Genomic DNA, 19,164 nt, shown 5'->3' with positions numbered 1-19,164 from the left:
TGCAAATCATTTAGTAGCACTAGAAACATATTTTTTTTTAATAAGGAGGAATTCCTGCATCTCAGGTATAAGACATATTTAGGTAAATGTAAATGACTTTTTAAAGAGGTGAAAGCATGTCCTGGTTGTTTATTTTTCCATACAGCCATAACTTAATGGAATATTAACAGAAACATTGATCATTTTGTGCAGAGACAACATTCCAAAGGCAGGTGATTTTTTTTTAATGTTAAATGAAGCATAATACAGATCAGACCTGGAATTGTGACCACGAATTTTAAAGCTTTAACCTTATCTGTCTTCTGTATCCATCTTATTATTCAGTAGAATTGTTTCTTAAGTTAAGCTGCTTACTGCTGTTAGATCTCCCTTTTGGAATTATGCACTCCCAGAGACATTATCTTTGGTAGTCGGGTCCCAATAACTTTGTGAATGTGTGGTAAAAGGTTGGAAAAAGATCAAACATTCAGTGAATGGGGTTTTATTAAATACAGAGTTAGGAGAACTTTTCTAACCTAATACTTGATCCACCTTCAAGGCCCTGGCACTTTATATCGTCTCTTTTTAGGAACAGTTTTAAAGCTGGAAAGTCACTGGAATGAAGGTTTAGAAAAGGATTATAACTACATGGTTTTTAGGATTTTTTTACACTAGTATTAGGGAGCAGCTAGGTGGCACAGTGGATAGCATGCTTGGCCTGAAGTCAGGAAGACTCCATCTTCTTGACTTCAAATCTGGCCTCAGACACTTACTAGCTGTGTGACCCTGGGCAAGTCACTTCACCCTGCTTGCCTCAGTTCCTCATCTGTAAAATGATCTAGAAAAAGAAATGAAAAACCACGGTACTGTCTTTGCCAAGAAAACCCCAGATGGGGTCACAAAGAATTGGACACGACTGAAACAACTGAACAACATAGTAGCATTAAAAATGTACAAATTATTCATAGAATCTAGGTACTGATAACCAAACAAGAACTGATAAAATCTTGATTATCAAAGGAAAAAGAGAAGAAAGTGATCATTTAGATAAATTCAATCTTTAGATGGTTTAGATAAATTCAATTAATAAGTAATTGCTGAGCATTTTTTTTCTGTGTGTTCAGAAGGCATTTCTCACGGTCTTTTTTCTCCTCTTTTTTCCCTGCTAGAGGATGGTGAAGAACTTGGAGAAGGAGTTGATTCTGCTAAAACAGGAACTGGCCATACATGACAGTCTGGTAAAGAGCTCTTTACCCGTGCTCCTCCTGGATCTGCCTGCCTACCCGCCCGTGGCCTGCAGAGAGGCTGACGGGACTAACTGCAGGAGCGAGGGGGCATCCTCCACTCATCAAGCCCTTTTCATTTCTGTCCTCTTTTCACGGTGTCTGGTGTGTTTTGTCTACCTATCATTCCGAGCCTCCACAGTGCCCTCCCTCTTAATGAGGGGCTTCAGCCACAGAGTCCCCTCTCTCGACACCAGCAGTTCTCACGCCGCCCTAGAGTGCTAAATAAACCCTACTTCCTATTTATAGCATGGGAAAAGTGCTAGACATAGAGTTAGAAAATCTGGTTTCATATTTTGGCTGTAACTAAATTAAGGAGAGGACATTTAATGAGAAATTCACTAGACTTAGAGATCAAAGACTTAAGTTCAAATCTCAAGTTTGGCCAATGACAAACCCTATGTTCCTGGGCAAGTCATTTCACTTCCAAGCCTCAGTTTCCTCCTCTTCAAATGGAGATAATACTTGCACGACATCACAGTATGCTGGGATGCAACCTTGATACCGGCCAGGATTCAAGGATCAGTTCTCTTGAACTGGCAACTCCTCCTTCCTGGCCCCAGCACAAGTACAGTAAAGCAGTTTATTTGGCTTGAGTTCCATTGTTTCTAATGAAACATTTTTCACTTTTAAGGCCAACCGTGCTATGGTCACCTATGATCCCATGGATGAAATCCAAATAGCTGAGATTAATTCTCAAGTTCGCAGGTATCTGGATGGATCTCTGGATGAAATTGATGTGAGTAGCATTTTCATAGAGCTGCTTGGAGGCCGGAGCATTTTGTTCACAAGCTGCTTAGCTAATGGATGGATTTTGGGCATTCTTTAAACATTCCATGAGAAATTAGACCCCATTGCTGTGACTTCCATTGCCTTAACAGCTGCTTCAGTGGAGGGGTTAATTGTAGTAAAAGTGGTGAGCTCCCCAGGCAGTATGCCTCTTATCAGTGTCCGAAAGGCTTCTCTACAATTCCTTGCTATATATTTGAATTTCCTTGAATTTGGAGGCTGGCCCAGGTAAAGCACAGGTTCTTTTGGGCTGTGGAACCTTTAGAGAAAAGAGGTATGTAAGGGGGAAGAGGTGGGAGGAGTGACAACTCCTTTACCATGAGGCCTGGCATGGGGGATAATAGATTTTAGTTTTAAGACTATCTTCAAAAGCTGGGTCATACACATATTATAGTATACAAACATTAAATTACCAAAGATGAGTCAACCAAGGGCAAGGAAAAACTGAAATCAGGCCTCAAAAAAAATGATGTTAAGTTTAAACTCTATTTTTAAAGTAAAAGGAGCAATAGAAAAAATAATTGCGCTAAATTAACATTCTCTTTTAAATAATGAAATTTTAAAAATTAATTCCATTTTTTTTATTCATTATTTGTTAACTGAAAGACACTTTATTTTTTTTTCTGTTTTTAACTCATGAAAAGTGTTTTAACTATTATTTTTAAGACATAAATTAAGTTTTCCTATGCACCTAGGCAGCCCATATCTGCCAAACTGTAGAAAGGCTATATTCTTTTTGCAAATGATCAGAGGAGTCAAGGGATTTGCTTTTTAGGGCAGCATTGAGCTTCATAAGATAAATGATATCTAAAGCCTTAAAGTAACAATCTCATTGAAGTTTCATGTGGAGTCTAAGGGTCAGTTCTATTTTGACTTTGTATTAGCATACATAGGATTGCATTTTTCAGTCCTAAATTCAGATCCACTTTAAAAAACAGATCCGTCTGTGTCCATTTGTAGTTTAAAAAAAACAAACAAACAGCAAATCTCTGTGTTGAGGTCTACATCTATGCAATATATAACTCCAAATAATTTACAATTCAGCGAAAGGAATGAAATTTCTTTCATAAAGATGTAGCCTGTGCCCCCAACATAGGTCAGTAAGTATAGTCTAGCCTTTGTGTTGTCTTCTCTTCCTCAGATCATTAACCTCCGACAAATCCAAGAGGTGTTTAATCAGTTCAGAGTGATTTTAAGGTAATAATGCCCTTCTCCCCAACTGTAGAGCATTGATGTGGGAGGGAGGGTACCTGCTTCTTCTGGGTTTTGTTACTAAGCTGTTAAATCAGATTGGGATTTAATTATACTCTCTGTATCAGTTTTCCAAAAACAATGTTTAACCCTGAGATATATTTTGAGTAGTGCTTTGAGCTCATCGAACAATTGCATTCATTCAAAGAACGTGTATTAAGCTCCTACTAGATGGGAGATACTGTACTGGTTGCCACAGGCAATGCAAAGGTGAATAAGAGATTATCCCCTTGACATCAAAGGGCTTTACACTATGGAGGGTACTATAATGGGCCATTTATTTCATATCATTTATTCATTCAAAAACTACGAATGGTGGGGTATAATTTTCCATACAATGGGATCTTTTCCTTTTGAGCACTGAAAACTTTTTTATTTAACCGTTTAAAAAACTTTCTAAAATTTGTTACATATGCAAGGCTTCATTTTGGGGAAAAGGATGGGATGTTTAGAAATGGCTGTGATATAAGAACAAAAGGCGTCAATAAAACTTATTTAAAAAAACCAAAATGGATGACATGCTTCCCTACCTTTTTAACCGAGGACACTGAACATAATGACTTGTTAAAGAATTTTCAGATCAATACTGTAAACATCAGTGTTGTTGCCAGGTTCTGTAATGTCATAATAGACCTCCATTTGCTAATGAGGTCTGTAGAGTTGCTTGCCCGTATACTAAATGGCCCTGAACTACGGGTGTTTTGGGTTCTCCCTCTGCTTCAGTGTCTGTCCCCTCCCACAATTCCAGATTATTACCTGTCATTCTATTCTGCTGTCAGTAGTACACGCCTATTAATTCTCCACCAGTATCACCGTTAGCATTTACTGCTTCACATATCATAGACTGAATACAGTTATAGAGCTAAAAGGGACCAGAGTTCATCTGTTAAAATCTGCACAGAGTTGAGAAACCAGGCAAACTTTTTTGAAATCTTAATATGTATAATCAGAGTGAAAAGGCTCACAATGAGGAGCTACATTCTTGGACTTATGGTGGCTATTTAAGCAATGGAAAGACCTTCACTTATTTACAGTTTCATAGCTATTCCAAATGATTATTTCCTGATAAGTGAGGTGCTATTATAGTATAATTTCACTTTAATATTTAAAAAATAAAAGTCATTTCCACACCCATTTTGATAATCGAACATATAAACTATCTCTTCTGTGACCTGAACTAGAAACTATTTAATACATACACTGAGTGTGTGATCATTGTAGTTTTAAAAAACTTATCATTTGATGTTGTAGTTATAAATGATAGGACTCCAATGTGGAATCACTTAGGCTAAGTGGTCCTAATGACTATAAGCACGTCAGCAATAACAGACAGCTTGCACTTTTCCCACTGCCCTGACTTATTCTGAGCCTATGAATAACTTTGACCCCTGATTGGAGGAGGCTCCTGGTCACTGCGGTGGTTGTGTATTGGACAACCTCACCACTCTCATCTAGTTTCTGGTACCTGAATAGAAAACTACTCCACCTGAGTCTGGCACCAATCAGCAAACCTGGGGAATTTTCCCATGGCATCTGAGTCTGATAAAGAATGCTCCCCTCCACATCTGGTGCTGATTGTCTGCCCCAACTCAACTCACCTTTAAGGTATGAGACTTCTTGTTCAGACCTCATTCTGAGCATGTACTTCCACTGAGGTCTTACAATTATACACATCTCCCTTGGCTCTGCGTGGCCAAATGCCTGTGGTGGGTGTGTGTGTGTGTGTGTGTGTGTGTGTGTGTGTGTGTGTGTGTGTGTGTGTGTGTGTGTGTGTGTATGTGTGTGTGTGTGTGTTAGTTTCATTTTTGGCTGCTTGTTACACTGCATAATAATAAAGCTCATGCTTGCGCTAGCTTTTTTAGTATCAGTCTTCTGTAAATCCTTGAACCCCACCTTCTTGCTCTGAGCTGTGAGGCGAAATAGAGCAATGAGTTTAGAAATGCACATTTAAGCTCAGCCTTTGAGTTTGCCACTTACTCTCTGTTCAACTGATTCTCTGAGTTGTCAAAGGTCTCACTGGTTCTTGAATTTTGATAAGCCTCAGCATGTCACTTCCCCATTCAAAAACCTTCAGTAGCTCCCAATTGCCTATAAGATAAAAAAAATACAGATCCATAGCCTAGCACTGAATACCTTCCACAATCTAACCCCCACCTTTCCAGATTTATTCCATTCCACTTCCCTTCCATGAATTGTATGTTCCAGTCAATCCAGCCAAACTGAACTAGTGTCCCTCTCCTAAATTCAGTACTCTTATCTTCCATTCTACATCCATCCAGTCACATAACCATCTTCCTCTGCCTCTTATAAATCCTTGTCTTCCTTCAAGATTCAGTTCAAGGGGAACTTCTTTTGTCAAGCCTCCGTGAGTCTCTCCAGTATTAGTGATCCCTTCTTCAGTTTTTCTTATGCCAGATTTGTTGGTGTGCATCTTGTAATTCCTCCCCTTCACACCCAGGACAGAACACAATCTTCTTAAGGATAGAGACAGTTTTGTTTTTGTCATGAGGGCTTATCATAATGCCTAACACATAAGTTCTTATTAAACGTTCTTTGAATCGAATGTTGTACCATTGGATTACATAATGGAAATACAGCTTCAATATTACAAGGTATCTAATGTAAGTGAGAGCAAAGAGTTCTTTCTCGTGGGTTTTTTTTTAACCTCAAAATTTTGACTTGCTTAGATAAATGCTCAACATTTTCAACTTGACCTCCAGAGAAAAGTTGCTCTTTCACTCAGTAACTAATGTCATTCTCACTCCAAAGCCAACAAGAAGAAGAAGTGGAGGCCAGCTTACGTAGAAAGTACACCCTGATAAACAAGAATGACTTTGCGACCATTACTGCCGTCAACAAGGTAGGGGTTTGCAGGGCTTTTCTAGACTGGAACTCCTGCTTGGGATTCTCCATCACCAGACCTTTTCCAGAGAAACTGGCTTCTTGCATTGGGGCAGAACTAGGGATTAAATAGGTAAGAGTAAGATCCACTTTGGACTCCCAACAGGAGCCCACACCCTATTAGGAATTCATCTGAAAACAGGCCTCAGTGATTAACTTCTCCAGCAAGCCTACTCAGGGGCTAAGGATTGAAGGGATTATGGCCATGAGCTCAATTAATCATCGGGCCTAATCTTTAGGAGGAGAGGAATCCAATCCATCATGGGTCAGAATTCTAATCTTGGCCGGGTCTTTGGGATTGTCCTTATTCAGGCCGGACTGGTTGATGTGGAAGGCAACACAGTAGGAGAAACAGATGGACAAGGGTTTGGGCTTGGTGTCGCACCTTTCTCTGCTAAGCCTGGGAAGAAAGGCAAGTTCAAGAAGACATTCAGAGATATTACTGGGTGAGTTGTCTCACAAGGCCACTACTAGTTCTTGCCTGTCTATGTTGGTTGGACCTTTTTACTATTGTTCAAGCTATTGACTGACTTGTTCTCATAAGGAAAAATGATTATAATTAGCCTAGTTCCCCCCTGCCCCTTAACCAAGGTTCCTTGTGGCTCTCTGAAAGAGTTAATTCACCTTCAACAGAATCTTAGAATATGCTCTGAGAGGCCACCTAGTTCAGTAAGTCCCCTGTCTGATAGATGAATCTCTTCTATAAAATCTCTATGAGGTCATCATCCAGTCTCTGCTTGAAAAAAATAAAATGCTAACAACAAATAACTTACCATTTCATGGGGCAACTAATTTCATTATTGGATAGCTCTTGGTGTTGGAAAACTCCTTATAATGAGCTGAAATCTGACTCTCTGCAATTTCCATCCATCGGTCCTAAAGGAACAATATATACTCAGGAAGTAATTCATTAGATATATTAAAGACCATACCCTTACCCTCAGAAAACTTCCATTCCAAAAGATATGGAAAAAGAAACATGGATATACCAACGTGGGGAAAGCACTTTGTCAGATATAAAACAAACAACAAACAAATAAAACCCAGTAACCAGGCCAATTCAAGGGTTGGGGTGGAGGGACTTGTCTTAAATGGGCATTGTGACCTCTGGCTCAATTCATCTAGAATTCTCTGATCCTCCAGATTGCTTCCCTATCTTTGTCTCACAGTTGAAAATCACAAGATCAGAATTTTGTGAATATGATTCTGTGTTCTATTGCCTTTACTTCAACTGACACATTGTCATAATTCTCACCTGGGAGACAAGATAAAAGAGAAAGCTGGAGGATCCGAGGCTCCTCCATGAATTGAGCTGGCGGCCACAATGACCATGCAAGACAAGTCTCTCCATGCCTAACTCTTAAATCAACATGGGTACTTTTCTTTGCATCTGACAAAATGTATTCCACATATCGGTATTTCCATATTATTTTTTGCTAAATGCATATTAATAGAAGAGAAACATGGAAAGAAAAATTAGACAACAAAACCTTCCTTGTATTAAGAAAGTGTAGATGTGACAGGGCCAATCATTCCAAACTAGAGCAGTAGAGAGGCTTGTTCCATCATCCAAAGGCAGGGCCCAACCCCTCACCTGTTGTGCTTTGACCCAGGTATGAATAGAAAGGCCACCTGTCATGGGGATCAGGGATTGGGAGAGGGGACAATTCTGCGCCCCCCCAAAAAAAAAACAACCCAATAACTACAAGGCTTTAAAAACTTAATATTTTTTCAGAGCTATCAATGGCTCCTTTGACAATATTTGAGGTAAAGGTTAACATGCCAGGAATAACAGATAAGCAATCTTCCTTCTACCATAGGAAGAGGGGGCAAAGGCTAATAATTTTTGCCCCGCCATAGCATCTGTAATAACAGCAGGGTTCTGTCAGGGCCAGGATGTCTAGGATTCTTACCCTATATCCTTTTTTCAGAGCTTCAACCAAGAAGGAAGGCCTCCTCAGCCCTGCGAGTGCGAAGGATGTAGACAGTCTTTCCACATCAAGGTCTCAGCTGTTATCATCTTCCAAGGAAGCAGATGTCAAGGATGCACCCTCCCATGATCGGGAAGCTTCCAGTAGTGAACCTGTTGTGTCAGATTCCCCAAAGGAAGATTCCCATACCACTAGGTGAACTCCTTTAAAGTAAATCTCCTTTCAGAGGCAAGGGATCTGGGCCAAAGCTAACAAGCATTTATTAAGCACCTACCATGCCAAGCACAGGGGACACCAAAAAAGACAAAAAAAAAATACTCCCTGATCTCAAAGAACACACAGTCTAATAGGGGAGACCACATGTACATACTGGATCTGTAGTATAAATAGTAGGTGACATCAGAATGCAGGGACGAGGGCAAGCAGTGAGAGTGGGGAGGGAGGAGAACTGAGAAAAACCTCCTGAAGAAAGGTGGATTTTAGAAGTAAATCCTAACAGAAGCCAGAGACACTGGGAGGTGGAGGGAGGCAAGGGGAGTAGAATATTCCAGACACAGAGAACAATCATGTTCTTGGATGCGGTCTTATGTGTGAGGAAGAGCAAGTAAGCCATTATAGCTGGATGACAGAGTGTGTAGAGTGGAGGAAAAGGTAAGCAGCCTGGAATGGTAGGAAGGGAGCAGATGTAAAGGGCTTTAAATGCCAAACAAAGTATTTTACATTTGATTCTACAGGTAATAAGGAGGCCCTGGAGTTTATTAAGGTAGAGTACATGGTCAGACCTGCCCTTTAGGAAATCAGCAGAAGTGGAAGATGGATAGAGTGGAGGAGAGACTTGAGGGGCAGGCAGATGAAAGCTATTGTAATAGTTGGGGGGAGAAGTGAGGTGATGAGGACCTTTACTGGGGATAAAGAGAAGGGGATGTATACAAGAGATGTCGTGCAGGTAGAAATGACAAGATTTTGCAATATAGTAGATATATCGGATGAGTGGAAGAGGAGTGGAGAAGGACACCAAAGTGGGCTTGCTTATCGTTGACAGTAACAGGGAAGCTGGAAAGAGAAATTCTGACTTGGACATGTTGAATTTCAGATACCCATGAGACGTGCAGTTTGAGATGTCCAAAAGGCAGCTGGCAATGCAAGATTAGAGAGCAGGAGAGAGACTGAGGCTAGATAGAGAGATAATATAACTCAGAAGATCACCTGCATAGACATGACAATTGGATCCATAGGAGCTGTTGAGATCAACAAGTGAGATAGTATAGAGGAAAGAGAGGAGAGCCTTGGGGGACACCTACAGTTAGTAAGCACAACCTGGATGAAGATCCAGCAAAGTAGACCAAGAAGGAATGGTCAGATAGAAGAACTAGGAGAGAAAAGTGTCACAAAAACCCAGAAATGCCCACGAGGAGAGAAATCAGCAGGGTCAAAGAGGTAAAAAAAGATAAGGATTTTAAAAATGCCATTAAACTGGTCAATTAAGAGATCATTGATCATTTTGGAGGGGGCAGTTTTAGTTGAATGAAGTTGGAAGCTAAATTGCAGAGAAGCGAGTAAGAGGAAGAGAAATGGAGAAACCCAGGATAGACAGTTTTCTCAAGGAATTTAGTGGAGAAGGGGAGGAGAGATGTAGGATTCCAGTAACGGTGGTTGGAGCAAGTGAGGACTTTTGGAGGGTGGGGGACACATGGGCCTATTTGTTGTAGCAAAAGTACAAGGACAAGTGATTGAAGTTTGGAGAGACAATGGAGGATGATAGTAGGGGCAACCTATTAGAGAAGATGGAAGGGGATGGGATCAAGACTACCTGTAGGGGAGTTTACCTTAGTAAGGCAAAAGGCCACCTCTTCATCCTAGACGAGAGTGATTGAGGACCTAATGAGGGAAGATCCCCAAGTGAGATGAAAAGAGGAGGAGGGGAAAAAGAGGAAGCTCTAAGTGAATAGGCTCCATTTTTTTTTCAGTAAAATATGAGGTGAGGTCCTCATCTGAGAGAGGGGAAGAGGAGGTTCCGTGGGAGGCATAAAGAGGAATGAGAAAGTTTGGAATAGCCACTGTCTTGAGTACAAAAGCTAATAAATCAGGGAGATAGAAAAGAATTACCTTGCTTCCCTGTGATTACCTAATATAAATTTGTAATAGACTCAGTCAGCTTGGTTTCCTGAGTTTTCTACAGCTCCATTCAGTAGTATGTAAATAGAAGGAAAGGCGATGGATGGTGGAAGTAATCCAAAGCTCAGGTTTAGCTAGATAGGATTGACAATAAGACATGAGAGCAAGGGATTTGAGTGTAGAGGATGGTGTTGAGTTCAACTGGTTCACCCAAGAGTCAAGATAGGAGAGATGGAAGAAAGCATTCTGTGCAGGGAGGATAGCCCAGAAAAGAATTGAGAAGTAGAGGGATTGGAGGTCACTATAAGGACCAAGAACAGGGTTAGGGGGGTTATAAGGCCCAGGGAAGATGGGATGATAAAAGATTATGACTGGATAAAAGAATGTCAGATTTCATGAACAAAGAAGTAGAACACTTTATCCTCTTGTTCTTAGCAAGGAGCGGTGGGGCCATGACCACAGATAATCCAAGGGTTGAAAATGAGTCTCCTATATCAAGATCATCTTTTAATTTTTCCCTTTCTCGTTGGTTTCCCAGACCCGGCACCCCACCTCCTAAACCATCAGCTTTTGAGGAATTTAAAAATGAACGTGGCAGTGAGATCAATCGGATCTTCAAGCAGAACAAAACCATACTGAATGACCGGAGGAAGAAAGCCAGTGAGACTGCTCAGCGGATCAATTCTATCAAGAAAGAAATTGACTCTACCAAGGAGGCATTGGATGTACAGAAAACTTTCCGGGAAGAGCAAGGTAATAAAGGGAAGCATTCCCTAGAGTTCAAGAAAAGGATCTGGGCAAGTGGAAGTCAAGTATGAAGAATGAGGGCCTTCACATCTGAAGGGGCATTCTCTTTTTAAAATTTTTTTCATTTTTAGGCAATTGGGGTTAAGTGACTTGCCCAGGGTCACACAGCTAGTAAGCGTCAAGTGTTTGGTCTGAGGCCAAGTTTGAACTCAGGTCCTCCTGACTTCAGGGCTGGTGCTCTAACCACTGCACCACCTAGCTTGCCCCTGGAAATAAAGAACTCTTAAAACAGTGGGCACTAGTTGAGTGCAAGCATTGCCCTAAACACTTAGTCCTAAGGGGCAGCTATGGCATAATAACAAGGATGCAGGATTTGAGGTCACAGTCCAGAGTTCAGATCTAGGCTCTGCTACTTAACTACTTCACCTGGGTCAAGTTACTTTCTTCTCCATGGGCTCTATTTTCCCACTTTGTAAAATTAGGGGATTGCCCTAGACCAGGGGTAGGGAACCTGTGAGGCAGCAGGTTCCCCACCCCTGCCCTAGATGATGTCTATGCTCCTTTTCAGCTCCAAATCCTGTGATTCTATGCTGTCCTTAACATCATTGGAAGAGTCTTCCTGGGCAGCAGCCTAGGTCAAGAGCTCTACCATTTAGAGAGCATGAACCCAACTGTTTTCTGTGCATTTCCCTCATCCTCCAATCTTCAATCTCCAGGGGAATATGAGAATAAAGGGCTGATGATTATTGATGAAGAGGAGTTCTTACTAATTCTGAAGCTGAAGGAACTGAAGAAGCAGTATCGGGGGGAATACCAAGACCTGCGGGACCTCAAGGCTGAAATTCAGTACTGCCAACATTTGGTGGACCAATGTCGTCAACGACTGCTCACAGGTAAGCAGCCTCTCTACCAGCAGACTGTGCTCAAGGGCACCAACTAAAAATAAAATAATAATTTAACCTGGTTAAAGGGTAAGTCCTTAGGATGGGGAGGAGGGGGTGCTAATGTTCAGGTCAGCTGACAAGGTCTTAAAGTCAGTATACAATAGTGCTCTTATTCCTTTAGGATGTGGGAAAGAAGTTTTTCAGGTGTGAAGTTCTTCAATCAAACTGGATAGAGCCATAGAGCAACTAGGTATTGATGGGCAAAAGGATCAGCCATGCCCCTAATGGACTTTAAAAAGTTAGACAACTTTTTTCAGGAGTCCATCAAGACAGCCAGCTTGCTCTTAGGAATACTTCTAGCAGAAAAGCCCTATCAAGGGACCTAGAATCTATCCCAAATTCCAAATTGTGGTTAATTTTTATCCTTGAAAGATCATGCTTACACACCATGGTATATGGTACTTCTCTCACTCTGAAAATGGTTCTCCTAGCCAAGATTTGGTAGATCATGGAAAGGCAAGCCTTCTATACTAGTTTTCTGGTCTTGTCTCTAAGGTATCAGACCTGATTTGCTGTGGATGTTTACGTAAGTATTAATACTTGATTACTCCTTTAGGAGGTGTGAAAGCATTCTCCAAGTATGAAGGTATGAAGAAGCTCTTTATTCCAACCTGATAGATGAGCTACTCTCAGCAGCTAAAGAATAGAGAGTCCTGACAGCCTTTAAAAAACAAAATACTCTCAAAGGAGTGGGTCTGGACACCCAGCTCTTAGGAGCACTTCTAACAGAATTCAGCAAGGTGGAGAAGGGAGGTTCTTTTGCTCCCCCTACTCCCACCCATGGTGTAGAGTCCCATCTGTGAGCCAACCAAGTCAGTGAGAGGAGTTGAAGTCACCCTGACAGTTGGACAGGAATTGCCTGCATGGTACAATGGAAAGAGCCTTATAATCACACCTTTCATTGAACCTGGCTTCAGTTGCATTCATCCTCCTAATCCTCAGTTTTCTCATTTAAAATAGGGACAATACCATTGAGGAAGGCATTCTGTAAACCTTGAAGTGCTGTAGACATACTGCTGGGCCTCCAAAGAAAGAATGTATTTAAAGCACCTCACAAATTTTAAAGCCCTATATAAATGTTAGTTATGCTTGGTCTTGTGATTAGCATTATGGCAAGAAGTCAGTGTTGTGTGGACCCACAAGACTTCCTCTTCTCATGGTGCCATCTTCCTCCTTTCAGAATTTGACATCTGGTACAAGGAATCCTTCCTCATCCATGAGGATGTACAAGCGCCTCTGAAGGCTAAGGGTAGCATCAGACTAGGCTTGCTACCCCTGAGCAAACTCACATCACTGGTAAGGTAAATGGGGGTCAGCTTGTGAAGCTGGCATGGAGTGGGACCCCAGGCAGCCTCAAGGGTAGAACCCAGCCTTAGCTCCCAGTCTCTCCTGGCAGAACTGAGCTCATTTAGTCAAGGCAATGCTAGCCAAAGAGAAGGAGCCAATGGCTTTCTTCAACACCTGTGCCCTGACTATTGAGGGAAAGACTGGTAGAAAAGGGCATCTGGTTGAAATTTCACTCTCCTCCTTGCCCAAAGTAGTTTAAAGACTAGCTAGAAAATGGGTAGTCCCACTCCAGTGGTTTAGAAGGCACTAGTAGCAATTGCCTGTAGAGTCTTCATTGAGGTACTTCTAAGTCAGTCCAAACCATCCAGATGCTGGAGATGGTGTTACCACCATCCTTGCAACCACCACCACCACCTCTGCTGCCCTACAGGAGAGGAAAAGTCAGTTCACCCTCCACCCTCATTGCCACCCTGTGCAGAATGGGCCACCTCCAGAAAGGCTACAAGCTTCCTGCTAGACCATGGAGTGGCAATTAAGGCCCCCTTACCTGCTCCTGTGCCCCATGCCACAGGGGCAGTCCTTCAGCTCACTGGAACTTCTTTTTCACCTCATCTCTCCCAATTCATCAAGTTCATTTATCCCCTTCTAGTGACATAACTCCTGAACCAGCCTAGATTCCATGGTCAGTCACTTCAATGATGTTCTTGAAGACGCCCTTAATTCTCTAATTTGTTCATTCATTCAGCCAACATTTATTTTTTAAGTAACTCCTAAGAACTAGGGAATGAGAGTTTACAAGGAGGCACTTAAAAAAAAAAAGACTGTGATGTGAGAGAAATATAAGGGCATTCAAATTAAGATCAGGACATGACCCTAACAAAGAAAATTCCTTATGGAAGGAAAAATCATCCAACAAACGATTATTGAGGACTGAAGCAGCAGATGCAAGTCCCTGGGCTAAGCCTCAGTGCTAGGTTGCCCACCATCCCTGAAGCCTGGAATGACCCCTTCCCCTCCCCCTTCCAGGTGCCCCTTCCTCCAGGATGCCCTCCCACCCCCATCACTACAAGTGCCCCCTGGCTCCTTGAATATCTTAGGCCACGTTGGCTCCTCCCACATACTTAATAATGCGCTGCCTTGTGATGTAGTTATTTTTTCCTCTTCTCCCTATTAGATTGTAAGCCCCTTGAAGACAAAGATCATGTCCTTTTGTATCATGGGTCCCTAATAACCAGCACAGTTCCTTACATTTAGTTGGCACTTTGTAAATATTTATGGATTGAATTGGATTGAAAATTTTGATACAGTCACTGTCTTCAGGGAACGTAGTCTAGATAGAAGCAAGGTCAGACCCCAAAGGGACAGATCATGCAAGGTCACATGTTCCATGAAAGGTACAGATTAAAGGAGCCATAAGAGACGCGAGTCTTCTCCACCTTTGGCCAGGCCAGGCCTGGACTTTGGGCTACTCGTTCCACCTGATTTCCCCTTCTTACGGGCAGGAGAGTCCCACCATCGAGAGGAAGTCATGGATCATGCAGATGACACCCACTATCTGTCATGCTGACCTGGAGCAGTCCCTTGGGCCTTTTATCACTTCCCTAGTACTCCCTAAGCTTCTCTGCTCTCAAACTCCAAATGTTCTCCTTTCCCCTTGTTCTCAGAGGACTATCTCACTATGGTCACTTACTTCCTGGAAAAAAAAAAGTTGAGGACAGGTGTGTGAGATTGTCTTTCCTTGTTACCTCAAAATATTTCCTTCTCCCCTTGGCCTTTCTTCCTTCCCTTCCTCTCAAAGGAAATGAGAGGCAAGCCCCCCTGTACTCTCTATCCTCTTGTCTTCTCCAGGACCCTCTTTGAATTAACCCCTCTCTTTGTAGTATTTCCATCCTCTCCCTTTTCATTTCAAACATGTAGCTTCTCATTCATGAGGAGCTCACCTTCCATGACTTTTGCTATCCTGGATCCTACTCTTGCTTCTCTATTTCCTTTTTCAGAATCCTCATCTCGGTCTTTGATTATTGTTTTTTGTTTTTTTTTTTTACATTTCTATGTTTTGTCTCCCTACCTAGATTATAAATGCCTTGAGGGCATACCATGTCTTATACCATCGCCTACAGTATCTAGCACTTGCCTGTTAAGAAGCAGCTGATATACATTTGTGGATTTATAACAGGTTCCCCCTCCACCCCCCTCAAAATTCCAAGCTTCCTAACAAGGGCTGTCAGAGGAATGAGGTCTTTGTTCTAAGTCGGTCCAGATTGAAGCCTTTGCCTAGACCTCATGGTCCTTCCCTGTGGTGTGCTAAAATCCAAATGGGATTTTGGCTTTTAGCTCTTGTCACACAGCTGGGATGCCCCAGTGGGGAAAGGAAAGAGAGTAGTTGTAAAGATGCTTGGGGCCAAAGCTTTGACAGCAAGTCTCCAGCAACCAACCTAGGAGAGGGGAACACTTGCAAGCCTCGTTCACATGCTGACTTCTCCATGAGTTATCCCTGAACCACTAGACTACATGGGATCTAATTGCACATTATAATCTTTTTATGCAGCTAGTATACTAGACACAAATTAGAGTCTGTATCATTTGTGTCCGTGTTTTGTCCTACCCCCACCAGATTGTAAGCTCCTCGAGGGCAGGGAAGACCCTATTATATTTCTATTCTCCCCCCACCAAGCTCCTAGCACAGTGCTTTGTACATAATAGACATCTGATAAATATGTTCAATAATAGGTGAATGAATGAATGAATTTCCATGGCCCTCAAGAGTCAAGGGACTCTTGAACATAGTTCTGGGAAACTGCCCAATGGCTTAATGGGTTTAATGGCTGTTCTCTTGGCCTTCCCCATAGGCTGAAGATGATGAAGATAAATTTGGCCAAATCCAAACATCAGTCCTCCCTGACTGTCCCGACTCGGTCCCTTTCTACAATGCCAGAATGAAGTTGGACCAGAAGGTAAATTAAAAATAGATATTGTTCTTACCACTTTCTTTCAAGGAGCTTGAGGTATCTGAATAATCTGCTTTCTTCTCAGTTAATACTTGCTTTGATTTAATTATGATAAAAGGGAAAGTTCTTTGCTAAAGAGTAATGTATCATAGTGTCCAGGTATACAGCACAACACTGTAGCAGAACTGTTTTCCTTGTGTCATATATGGGGAAACTGAGGAACACAGGCTAAATCACTTACTAGAGGTCAGTCAATGAGTTGTGTCAATATCATGAATTTTGTAGGTAATGGAACCAGAGATCCCTACCTGTATCACCTACAGTGCCTTACACACAATAGTCATCTGAGGAGTACTAAGAATGTAAGAAAATACTCCCATCTGGGGTCACCACACACTAGATACTCTTTCTCTGTAGATAGTTCTGGGTTCAAAATGCAGGTAGCCGAGAGGGAAAGTGTTGGGCCTTGCTGAGATAGATGATTCCTCTTCTCCTGGGATGACAGAGCCTATAGAGGAAGCTAGGGAGCAGAATGGATAGAATGCTGCACCTTGAGTCAGAAGACATGAATTCAAATCCTGACTCAAACACTTAACTAGCTATGTGACCCTGAGTTACTCTCCTAACCTCTGTCAATCTCAGTTTCCTCAACTTTAAAACGGGGATCATAATAGCACCTACATATCATGACTGTATTATCCTCCATTTTATAGTTGAGGAAACACAGACTCAGAAAAGTAGTCATGTGGTTAATTGTCAGAGGCAGAATTTGAAGGTAGGCTTTCTTAACTCCAGGGCCTTTACATCATCCACTTCACTAATAGCCCCTCATTCTTACCTTCTTTCTTCCCACAAGGCTTTTTTCTTTTCCCTTTAAGACTTTTCTTAAAGGGGCCATGCCTTCTGAATATTCAAAACAGATTTTGAATCTTTTTTAATCACAAGTAGTTTCTTCAGTGTTAAAGAATGAAAAAGACAGAAATACAAATACAGTTGGGCTCATCTGACTTCTCAGACAAGTGTAAAACATCAGCAATCAATATATCATAGGTGACACCCCCAAGGCCAGGCCCTTGCCAACTGTACTCCTCCTGACCATCCCCTATTTATTTTTCTTCTCCTTTTTCCAGCAAAACTACTCCAAAACTATGGCCAGCTTCCAGAATAAGAAGCCTGGTTCTATCCCCTCCGTCCTGAAGGAGAAGTCTCCCAGCGACTACAACCTGCGTTAGCCAGAAGGGCAGGGCCCAGTGCGCTGCTCTCCAGCTGTCCCCCAGTCTCTGAGTCTGGCAGAGGATGGATAACTGCTGGATTGTTACCCCGCCAAGCCTAGCCCACAGAGGAAAATGTTTACACTGTTAGGTTGAGCCTTTCTTTTTTTTTTTTTTGGCTTTAGTACTTTTCCTATTTTCTATGCAGAGACAAGAATAAAATATGTTTGGGGTATTAGTCATCTTCAACATACTTTTGTTTCTTCACGTTATCAATCGAATAAGAACTGAGTTTGGAGGAGTAGAATAAAACGTAGTTAATAGCATGTGTTGCCTAAAAGTCAATCTCATCTTTGGTGCTAAAAGCTTCTTGCCAATCAGTCCAGTCTCTTTACAGCTAAGAAATGCACACTTGACCCTCTACCTCCTTCATCCTGCATTCTCTGATTTCTGAGCCTCTCTCTGCTCCACTGCCAGATTTTGGAGATAACACAACTTTGTTAATCTAATCATGATGTAAGGTAGATATCTGATGGCCCTGACAAATCCCACCTCCCTCCTTAGCCTGGTTTCAGACACTTTTCCTTAGTGTCAACTAGATAACATGCCACTATTTGGCAATAGAGGAGCTATGTTAAAGACAGGCCCAGGAACACAATGGCCTTCCCTTGTTGGCCAATCGATTACATGTGAAACAAGAGGACCAGCTTCAGCATACTTACTCTGGAGAAACACACAAGTTTTCATTCATCAGTTTCTGGCCTTAAGCTTCTCCCCACTGTTTCATTTTTCAGTTGAACTGATTATTTATTTCCAGATGTAATCTAATTTTCTGGTAGAAATGCTGATAGGCTAATTCCTCCCCCTCTCCCCACCTCCCCCCCCCCAGCATTACATTTAGAATAGGCCCAATAGGCTACAGTTAAGCGTGAGTAAAAAGATCATCTTTGATTTGATGAGATATTGGTTTGCAGGCTCGTGTTGCTGAATGTTGGTATGTCTTTTTAGTAGTTATTTCTTTCCTGAGCTATTAAAAGCAGTAGATGTATGGCCACTTTTTTTCCCCAAGATCAGTGGGAATCGGGAGCTTTCTTTGACATCTGGGGGAATCATTTAACCTATGGTCAAGGCCTTCTGGCTTCAGTTCAGTCCTTTCAATGGGACACCAAATAGATGCTTCTCTGAGAATTGTCACTCATTCTCCTGCACTGTAATACTCAGCCTTCACTGAGGAGAGGGTATCAAAAGCCTGCTCGAAATCTTTCCCCTCACAGCCATATTCCCTATACCAGTGGGTATATGCGTTGGCTGAATACATTTTTTGTGCTTTCTCCAGTGTGTGTTTCAGCAGGTCTATGATGCTGCTATGGTTGGCACAAACAGTAAGTAAGTGCTTCTGACTAGTCGGGTCCCTCATGTCATAGCAAGCTGTGAGAAAAGAAATGTTTTGGAGTTAGGCTGCATTCATAGACACAAATTGTCTAGTCAGGGGTGGGTAACCTGTGGCCTCAAGGCTACATGTGGGCATCTAGGTTCTTGGGTGTGACCTTTTGACTGAATCCAAGTTTTACAGAGCAAATCCTTTTATTAAGGGGATCTGTTCCGTGAAGTTTGGATTCAGTCAAAGGGCCGCACTTGAGGACCTAGAGGGCCACATGTAGCCTTGAGGCTGCAGGTTACCCACTCCTGAAGCATAGGAAATACTTGTCCCACTTTACTCTGCCCTGGGCAACCCACATCCGGAGTACTGCATTCATTTCTGGGTACCATATTTAAAG

At 42.0% G+C, this 19,164-nt stretch overlaps 1 protein-coding gene and 1 long non-coding RNA gene across 4 annotated transcripts in view; one reads left to right on the top strand and one right to left on the bottom strand.

The window, feature by feature from the left end:
* KIF9 (kinesin family member 9) overlaps nucleotides 1-17,635 on the top strand; it is a 75,553-nt gene extending 57,918 nt beyond the window's left edge. For 2 of the 3 annotated variants that reach the window (XM_020999126.2, XM_020999128.2), the window contains 11 exons: nucleotides 1,149-1,217; nucleotides 1,897-2,001; nucleotides 3,193-3,248; nucleotides 6,072-6,162; nucleotides 6,516-6,649; nucleotides 8,135-8,329; nucleotides 10,788-11,002; nucleotides 11,713-11,889; nucleotides 13,121-13,236; nucleotides 16,077-16,181; nucleotides 17,306-17,635. In XM_020999126.2, the coding sequence (XP_020854785.1) occupies nucleotides 1,149-1,217; nucleotides 1,897-2,001; nucleotides 3,193-3,248; nucleotides 6,072-6,162; nucleotides 6,516-6,649; nucleotides 8,135-8,329; nucleotides 10,788-11,002; nucleotides 11,713-11,889; nucleotides 13,121-13,236; nucleotides 16,077-16,181; nucleotides 17,306-17,407 (1,365 nt within the window). In that variant the 3' untranslated portion in view covers nucleotides 17,408-17,635. Of the gene's footprint in view, nucleotides 1-1,148; nucleotides 1,218-1,896; nucleotides 2,002-3,192; nucleotides 3,249-6,071; nucleotides 6,163-6,515; nucleotides 6,650-8,134; nucleotides 8,330-10,787; nucleotides 11,003-11,712; nucleotides 11,890-13,120; nucleotides 13,242-16,076; nucleotides 16,182-17,305 lie in introns of all 3 variants that reach the window. The other variant, XM_020999129.2, reaches the window with a different exon arrangement.
* LOC110217011 (uncharacterized) lies at nucleotides 110-6,075 on the bottom strand. Its single transcript, XR_002326939.2, has 2 exons — nucleotides 5,280-6,075; nucleotides 110-2,310 (listed from the first exon to the last, which is right to left on the bottom strand). It is a non-coding gene; the product is annotated as an uncharacterized LOC110217011 (long non-coding RNA).
* Nucleotides 17,636-19,164: the final 1,529 nt, after the last annotated feature.

The sequence above is a fragment of the Phascolarctos cinereus genome, unplaced genomic scaffold (assembly GCF_003287225.1).
Source record: "Phascolarctos cinereus isolate Bilbo 61053 unplaced genomic scaffold, phaCin_HiC Scaffold_4;HRSCAF=312, whole genome shotgun sequence".
Lineage (NCBI taxonomy): Eukaryota > Metazoa > Chordata > Mammalia > Diprotodontia > Phascolarctidae > Phascolarctos > Phascolarctos cinereus.
The sequence above is the reverse complement of the archived record's forward strand: the minus strand, read 5'-3'. Positions and strand labels throughout refer to the sequence as shown.